The sequence below is a fragment of the Thalassophryne amazonica genome, chromosome 16 (assembly GCF_902500255.1).
Source record: "Thalassophryne amazonica chromosome 16, fThaAma1.1, whole genome shotgun sequence".
NCBI lineage: Eukaryota > Metazoa > Chordata > Actinopteri > Batrachoidiformes > Batrachoididae > Thalassophryne > Thalassophryne amazonica.
In genome coordinates, this window is record NC_047118.1 from 53,960,852 (window position 1) to 53,970,193 (window position 9,342).

The 9,342-nt window shown below is 41.6% G+C and overlaps 1 protein-coding gene across 1 annotated transcript in view; it reads right to left on the reverse strand.

Annotated features, from left to right (window-relative positions):
- The window catches only part of notum1a (notum, palmitoleoyl-protein carboxylesterase a), a 28,044-nt gene extending 24,183 nt beyond the window's left edge, over nucleotides 1-3,861 (reverse strand). The window contains exons 1-2 of the mRNA XM_034190936.1: nucleotides 3,279-3,861; nucleotides 969-1,021 (exon numbers count right to left, since the gene is read on the reverse strand). Of these exons, the coding sequence (XP_034046827.1) occupies nucleotides 969-1,021; nucleotides 3,279-3,607 (382 nt within the window). The 5' untranslated portion in view covers nucleotides 3,608-3,861. The remainder of the gene's footprint in view (nucleotides 1-968; nucleotides 1,022-3,278) is intronic.
- Between the last annotated feature and the right edge of the window lie 5,481 nt (nucleotides 3,862-9,342).

Below are 9,342 nucleotides of genomic sequence, written 5' to 3' on the forward strand. Positions count from 1 at the left end.
AGTTTGGTTCACTTGCTAACGCATATTAGGTTGCTGAACTGTGTCTTAAATGTCCGTTTTAAATGGATTGAACCACTTTTAGGTTCCTGAATTCATATTGCACTGTTAAATGAACACTACAGTGAATGCGTGCTTTCTCTTTCAAAATAGTGTGAAATCAACTCTGTCATAGTGTAAATCACTTACTCATCTTCGACAGTTTTCTCCAATAAAGGGTCACGGGCTGGGGCGTACACCCTGGACAGGACGCTTGTGTGTCACAGGGCCACATATAGACAAACACATTCACACCCGCACACACACTGACGGACAATTTAAAGTTTTCAATTCACCTAACCTGCGTGTCTTTGGATGTAGGAGGAAGCCGGAACACCCGGGGAGAACCCACGCAAACACGGGGAGAACACGCAAACTCCACACAGAAAGGCCACAGGTGGGAATTGATCCAATGACCTTTTTGCTGTGAGGCAACAATGCTAACCGCTAAGCAACCATGCTGCCCATCATAGTTTAAATGAACTGTATTATGTTGATCAACTTGATTAAACTCTCTAATAGAGTTGATTTAACACTGGATGGGATCGTACACCTCCACTGCAGTATTAATTTAACACAGTTAAATTTTTTGTGATGTTTGATCTTCCTTTTCATATTCTTTTAGAACCTTAGTAGCTTTCATGATAGCATGTTTCTGTTTTTGACTGTTATTATTCAATATTGTTATATTTTTGTGGTGCACTGCTTGTCATGGTTACCACAGTCTTGACAAAGAGATTTCAAATCTTATTGAGATTTTCTTGGGAATCATTAGGTTAAAAATACAGGACTGGGTGATTGTACTTAAAAAAAGTTTCATTTGATATTTTTCATAATTATTCTTTGAAAAAAAGGGATCGGTTTTGAGATTGGGAATGCCAACCTTAAACATGTCTGACTTTGAACACCAATCAGAACAATGTAATACTGACCCTCTAAGAATATCAACCACCGTCTACTGCCTCGAGATTCTTTCAGGTAGTACCTACAAAAGACCAAAGAATACAAAATCAACACAATGCAACATTTACACATGCATGTAAATAAAAATGTGTCCGTAAGATTCGAAATACCTCAGCGTTTATTTGATGCCAGAGAGATAGGCTTAAAAACGGAAAGTAATGCCCTCAGTGATTCCACTGTCACAGGTGGAAGTCGGCATGAAGTAACAACACAAACGGCATGACTTTGACATGAACAAGGTTCTTGTTTTTGTGTTGATTCTGATCTTTAAAGGCAACACAACACAGAAGCATTCAGCCAGCATAACTCGAAGTGTAAAGATTCTTCAGGTTATGCTGGCTGGTGTTTTTTTTTTTAAACAAGGTGGTTTTTTGTGTCATCATATAGTAGATAGACTTCATCACATCCTGTCCCCTATCATGTTGGTACTACACTGTCTAATGTGACAGGAGTAATCATGTTTCCTTCAGTTACGATGAGCTCATCAGTCTCCAACAATGTGCTCACGCATAACGCGGATAATCACAGGAATGTTACGATAAGACACGTGGATGAAGAAGATGTCAGTGCACAGCCTGTAGCTAAGACAGAACCCACATGGGCTGGAAGAAATTCTTCTTTAAATTCAATTTGGGGTAATTTTGTGCCAAACAAAGAATATAAGGCTGTGTGAACATTACAGGTGAAAATGACTTGAATTTTTTTATTTTTTTTAAATCCAGATTACTCCCATTCACATTTGTATATGCGTGAACCTTTTCTCCAAAATGAGCAGAGATGAAATTTGCAAGCGGACCACTCATATTGAGCAGAGTCACACGATTCAGAAGAGATCAGATCTGTGCAAAAATTAGATCCAGAACACTACAACTACTAATGTGGACATCGCCTGTGAGATGTGCTGTATGTTGTAAGCCCAGAAGAGGGCAATGCTCTCATGATTCTCCACACTGCAAGACACATTACTGTCAGTGCACAAATGCATTATCTTCAGATGCAGAGATAAAAACATTTCTCAATAGAGAAGGCTGTCTAAATGTGTGCTTTAATGTATGAGATGCTGCAGGCACTGAAACAATTTACTCAAATATTTATTTGTCTTTCCAAACTAAAGCATTTCATTGACACTGAATCACACTTTGCATTTGCTATTGTTTCTGAGAGACACTGTTCATAATGTTGGCTGTGCACTTTAATGAAAGTGGAGCAGGTCTGGAGTGATAAGCAGGCCAATACAGAAGGTGCCACTTCATCTTAGTTCACAAGTGCAGTGTCAATCTCAAACAGGACTCAGATCTTTGCCCCTTTGCCTTTATTTACTACCTCTGTGGAAAATACTTGGCTTACTGCATGCACTGCGATGCATGCATGGATGGATTATTGCAGCATCTCTGCTGTCACAATAGTGACTAAAAACAACCATCTGCCAACAACTGTTCCTCTGCACTTGTCCTCATGCACATGTATATATCAAAACACATTTCAGTCAAGTCTGACCTGCAGCTGAACTCTCAAATAAGTCCACAAGCACAGCATCAAAGCCTCCATATAAGACATGGACACTGATAAACATTTGATAATATGTCCACACAGAATTATATTTTACCAGCTTTTCAAGAATGTTGGCACAAAGTTGTAGTCTTTGAAAAGACAAGCATCATATCATGCATCGTGTCATCCAAATTATGTATACTTTTTGGATTTTTGATGTTGCTGAAGCATGCATAGTGTAATTTAAAAGCTCAAATTAGAATCTCTTGACCTCGCAGTTACTGGAACCGAAATGGGATGAAAAAAAATAACCTGCATGAATTTAAAATCAATGTAATCTATGTTTATTATACAACTGTACCTATTTTAGTATTAATGTGCTTTTCGTGGCATAGCAAATAAAGGGAAAAGACAAAATGAGAGAGAAATGTGCATGCGAAAGTTTTTAATCGTGACAATTCAGCAGCGCAAATCCTGCATTCTAATTTGAAGGAAAGGAAATGAAGCGTGCTCCATGTGGCTCCGCAAATTTCACGCTTGGTTTACTCGAAGCAGCTGTTTCCGAGTCATTTTCCAGTCATTATCATCCCCCATCCTTCGTTTTATTAAATTGTTATTGTTATTGACTGTTTTTGTGATTTATGAAAGTTTAATTTGGAACATCCAACCATTATATAGTGACGTTTTACGCACACTCTCTCCAAACTGTTTCCAGACCACGTACAAGTGAGAAATGATTTGGGCATGTGGGAATACAGCATAACTGTTATTTCAGTGTTGACACATACCCCGCGGCACTGCCGTCGTTACAGGTGACTGATGTATTCTCCAAAAAGTTCAGTCTCATGTCGTAGTCGAGCTTCTGCGCCGAGCACGGATAAAGCGACTGCGCAAGGTTCTTCACTTGCGTCATGAAGTTATCCATGTTCTCCTCCACGGCGGTGAAATCCAGAGGGAAGCTCTCCGTGGTATCGCCCCGGTCCGCCCGGTACGTGGGAGGCGGTGGCGCGCGTCGCGGCTGCGGGTTACGGCCACCCCTGAACCTCCGTGCGCAACGAGCGCCGGACTGTATGAGCACCAGCAGCAGCAACGATGAGACCATTCTGATCGTTGACATCTTTATCCCCGATCAGTCTGCTCGTTTTAATGCGCTTCGTGCAAATCAAGTGTCACTGACAAACCGAGAGGAGAAAAGGCGCGGCAATTACGCACGGGTTTGCGATCGTTTCGCCACACGTCTGCTGACTGCTCCGCACTAATTTGATGTCAGCAGAAAAGCAGCGCATCAGCCGGTCATCTGATGGTTTCTCTCAGCCTCTGAAGGAGCGCGTGTTCACTCAAAACTCTTTGAAAGAAGCGCACGGGCTTGTGTGACAACACTCGTGCCATGCGCTTGTATTTTATTCAAACTTTCCCCCCTTGTGCGTCCGTCCAGCCAATAGCAGTGGCGGGGCAGGGCTCAGGCAGCGCACGATCAAGCGTGGCAGACTACCCCTTTCTTAAATTTATAGAGTGGGGGAAATGTCCATGCTTTGGTTCTTTTGATCCACGATGTTTTATTTGATGTGGTGGCTTTCATTGGCCTTGAAATGTCCATTTCCCATTCCACCACAAATTTATGGAGTGGGAATGCACACTTACCTCAAAAATGTGAAAAACAAGCGTGCTTCAGAATACAAACGAGAATTATATTAACTACAAGGGCATTCAGTAGAGTACATACCTCTGTATATGCGCGTGTGTGTGTGTGTGTGTGTGTATATATATGTGTATATATATATATATATGTGTGTATATATATATATATATATATATATATATATATATATATATATATATATATATATATATATATAATCGGCATGTTTGAAAAAAGCCTTGATTCATTGCATCAAAAAATAATCCACTTTCTGATCAACATCAAAATTTAATCATCCTTTTGATAAGCTTCAGCAATTTTACAAAATGTGTTGGAGATTGCCTGAAATATTTCAAAAAATTGAAGAAAATATGAGAAATGTGTGATTCCACTATGCAGTGTACACAAAAGCCACTGAAAAAAGAAAAAAAATCAAGAGGAAAAAAAAGTTAAATTCTGGAAGGAATCCATTATAATTTAGGATACTTTTTAACTGTATAACATGGGGTATTTGTTGACTTTGATTAATTTCTAAAAAGGGTTTCAGATGATCAAATTTAACAACAAGAGCAAATTAAAGTTTTGCAGTTGGTACTTATCTTGATATAGCTTTTAAATATTTTAAACTTGTTATTATTTCACTTTAAACATGAATAAAATGCAGTCACTGGAATTTCTATGTCAGTTTCCTCAAGAGGAAAAAGCTGGTATGTGTTGCTATTATTTACGTTATTTTTACATTAAGTAAAAAGATGAAGTATTTTTTTTTTAAATGTCCATATTTATTCTAAACCAGCTCACTGATGTAATAAAACCAGTGTTGGGCACATATAACCAAAAAATTAACTTTGATAACAGATAATCAGATAACTGAAAAGTTATCTTTGATAAAGATAAAATGATAAACCACCCAAAAATGTATCGGAAGTTACAGATAACCGATGAATTCCAATATTGTCTCTGGTACATTTGCAACCACTAATAAACTGAATTTGAGTTTTAACAGCACAATAGCTTCTAGTAATATTAAAAGTGACAACAGACCCAAACAATGAGACCACACTTTTGTCTTTGAACATCTGCTCCTGCTGGCAACTCTTGTTTACCACACAGCTTCCAGCACAGAGGCACCTTGAAAGCAGCCATAAAACCAGCTCTCTATCAAACACAACACTCCGGTCAGGCGGAGGTCTTGGAAAATAAAGTCATGCTGACTGATGGTTTTGATTTATAAATAACATTAATACCCATAGAATAACTCCATTAATGTCAATTCTGTCATTTGTACAAAGTTAAAATATAGCATATATCTTTTAATGTTGAATAATGCACTAATTCTGAGGTTTTGTAACAAACACAGACAGATCGCAAAGGATTCTGGGTAAACGTGCCTCTGCTAAACACTGATTGGTTCAGTCGTTCATTATGTAAACCAACACGTTAATGTGACGTGTCGTGTGTTGGTGTTTACAGATAAATGTGCTTTTGTAAAATATTCCATTTTTTATTTGTAAAAACAGGCATTTTTACAGAGCCCTGGAAGTGTCATCGCAAAATGTTTTGCATGTGGAGAGAATGTGCACACGTTTTATGATGTTGTAAAACGTGCACTCAATATTGTGTTGACACATAAATGTTGGCTTTACACTGTGCGAGTTTTGGTCCTTTTTCAGATGATTTTTCATTTGTGCGAGAATTTTTTGGCTTGAGTTTCAGGTTAATCGCGCGTCCTGCATCATGTAGTGTACATGGAGTACATGCTGGGCACAGCATGTGCTCACAAAACCTTAAAAATTAGCACATTACTTTAAAACTAAAACATATATCTGATATTTTCACTTTATAAAACTTCAGACGTGACAGTAATTTTAAATAACTTGTCCAAAATTATCCATCCATCCATCCATCCATTTTCTTCCGCTTTATCCAGAGTCGGGTCGCGGGGCCAGCAGCTCAAGCAAAGCCGCCCAGACCTCCCGATCCACACACACCTCCCCCAGCTCCTCCGGGGGAACCCCAAGGCGTTCCCGAAGCCAGCCGAGAGATGTAGTCCCTCCAGCGTGTCCTGGGTCTTCCCCAGGGCCTCCTCCCAATGGGACATGCCCGGAACACCTCTCCAGCGAGGCATCCAGGGGCATTAGTTTGGTTAAAATTTGAACCATAAGTTAAAAATGTATGCCTCTGGATGACTTGGGTGATATTGCTAGCGTATCAGTATGGTGTTAAAGGAAATGTTAGTTTTTTTTTGTGACCAGTTCTTCTTTGCCTGTAGAGGGTAGAGTGGTTTCTCCCGAAAGTAGCTCTCTACTCTTTGTAGAGGGTAGAACTATACATTTGTTAGGAAACTTTTAACAGGTAGGTCTCAACTGATTTTAAATTTTAAAAATGTTTGCTGCTGTTCAGCTTCGTTTACTACATTATCGGTCTAAAAGTTATCGGACGACAATTCATCGGAAGATAATTAGTCCGATAATGGTTTTTAAAGTTATTTAAAAAGATAATCCGACAATGAAAACATTATCTTCGATAATTATCTGTTATCGGATTCTCGGAAGTGTGCCCACCACTGAATAAAACCCATCAGACATACATAAGAGACAATCATTCATGCATTCAGTCATTTTATACTAGAATGACTTTCCAGGGTACTGCTGGAAAGTATAATTGTCTGCAGTGCCGCAGTGACACACTGGTACCACAGTGACAGACAATCAACAAATTGAAATTTTATGCAGAATTTGAGACAGTTAAGTACAGTGCAGATTCTCCAGATTTGTGCATTGACACAATTCTGTCTCAGAGGTCTAGAGACAATTCCTTTGACTTCCATTGCTTGGTTTGTGCTCTCACATGCACTGTCAACTTTGTGACCTTATACAACCCCAATTCCAATGAAGTTGGGACGTTGTGTTAAATGTAAATAAAAACAGAATACAATGATTTGCAAATCCTCTTCAACCGATATTCAACTGAATACACCACAAAGACAAGATATTTAATGTTCAAACTGATAAACATTATTGTTTTTGTTAAAATATTTGCTCATTTTGAAATGGATGCCTGCACCACATTTCAAAATAGCTGGTGGTAAGTTTACCACTGTGTTACATCACCTTTCCTTCTAACAACACTCAATAAGCATTTAGGAACTGAGGACACTAATTGTGAGTGTCATGATTGGGTATAAAAGGAGCATCCCCAAAAGTTTCAGCTGTTCACAAGCAAGGATGGGGTGAGGATCACCACTTTGTGAACAACTGCATGAAAAAATAGTCCAGCAGTTTAAGAACAATCCTTCAACGTTCAATTGCAAGGAATTTAGGGATTACATCATCTACAGTCCATAATGTAATCAGAAGATTCAGAGAATCTGGAGAACTTTCTACACGTAAGCAGCAAGAACGAAAACCAACATTGAATGCCCGTGACCTTCGATCCCTCAGGCGGCACTGCATTAAAAACAAACATCATTGTGTAAAGGATCTTACCGCGTGGGCTCAGGAACACTTCAGAAAACCATTGTCAGTTAACACAGTTTGTCACTACATCTGCAAGTGCAAGTTAAAACTCTACCATGCAAAGCGAAAGCCATACATCAACAACATCTCGAAATGCCGCCACCTTCTCTGGGCTCGAGCTCATTTGAAATGGACAGATGCAAAGTGGAAAAGTGTTGTGTGGGCCACTGAAGAGGAGGTACTGCTGGCCCACCACCACCAGTCGGCGCCCTGCTTGGAGTGCGGGCTTCAAGCATGAGAGGGCAACAGAGAGTGACAGCTGTCACTCATTTACACCAGCTGTCACCAATCACCACCTTCCCTACAAAAGCCGGATTATTACTCCACCTCATCGCCGAGAAATCAGCTACCGTTTAAGGTAATTCTCTGCAAGTCATACTCTTTGAGACTAATTATTGTTCTGTGTGCAGCCGTATTCCTGAAGTCTGTCATAATTGGATTGGCGTGCAGTGAGAGTCTGCGACGTCTTCGCCTCTCACTCCATCCAAGGAGCACTGTCAGGAGCTGCATGGGTGATTCTGTATCGGAGGTGGAGGTTTTCCCTCCCTGAAGACCTGTGGGTGAAGGATTACTGGGTGTGTGGATACACACTCACCATTAACTGTTTTCATCTTCTGCCAGCAGTACCAGGGTCTGCAACAGAAGACGGTGACCACCTGGGGACTCAGGACTTGGCGGCTCCGGTGTTCTTCAGGCCGTTGGTGGTGGAAGCTGTGTGGGTCCCGGCTCTTCGATCGCCAGAGGTCTCCTATCTTCGAGCCTGCCCGCACGTCACCTTGTGTTTAATTGGCATTATATATTTTTGTCTGTATCCAGTTGTGCGTTTCACAACATTAAATTGTTACTCTTTGTCTTATCCATTGTCCGTTCATTTGCGCCCCCTGTGGGTCCGTGTTACGACACCTTCCCAACAGGATTTCTCGGCCATTCGTCATGGATCCCGAGGGGCGTCAACCACAGCTTGAACAGCCAATGGGAGAACAAGGAGCGCAGGCATCAGCAGGAGGCGTGGTAAGTGATCTGCAGCAAATCCTTACCGCTTTCACCGCTCAGTTAAATCTGGTAGCCGAGCAGAATGCAGTCCTCAATCGGAGGGTGGAGGCTCTCACTGCCAGAGTGGAAGCGTGCGACTCGAGCGCTGCTGCAGTGACTCCTCCTGCTGGCCCTGGGCCACAGACAGACGTTCCACTGGCCGTTCAACAAACCCCCCCACCGTCCCCTGAAGCTTACATAAGCCCTCCAGAACCGTACGGAGGCTGTGTCGAAACGTGCGCAGACTTCTTAATGCAGTGTTCGCTCGTTTTTGCACAGCGTCCAGTTATGTACGCATCAGATGCCAGCCGGGTGGCTTATGTGATTAATTTGCTTCGAGGTGAGGCACGCGCCTGGGCTACGGCGCTTTGGGAACAGAATTCGTGGCTCCTGACGTCATACGCTGGGTTTGTACGGGAATTCAAACAGGTGTTTGATCATCCCAACAGAGGCGAGACCGCCTCGAGCGTGCTGCTGTCAATGAGACAGGGGCGCCGGAGTGCAGCTGATTATGCAGTCGACTTCCGCATCGCGGCTGCGAGGTCCGGCTGGAATAACGTTGTGCTCCGCACCGCCTTCGTAAACGGACTGTCTCCGGTCCTGAAGGAGCATCTGTTGGCTAAGGAGGAACCGCAAGATTTCGATGGGCTTATCAATTTGGTT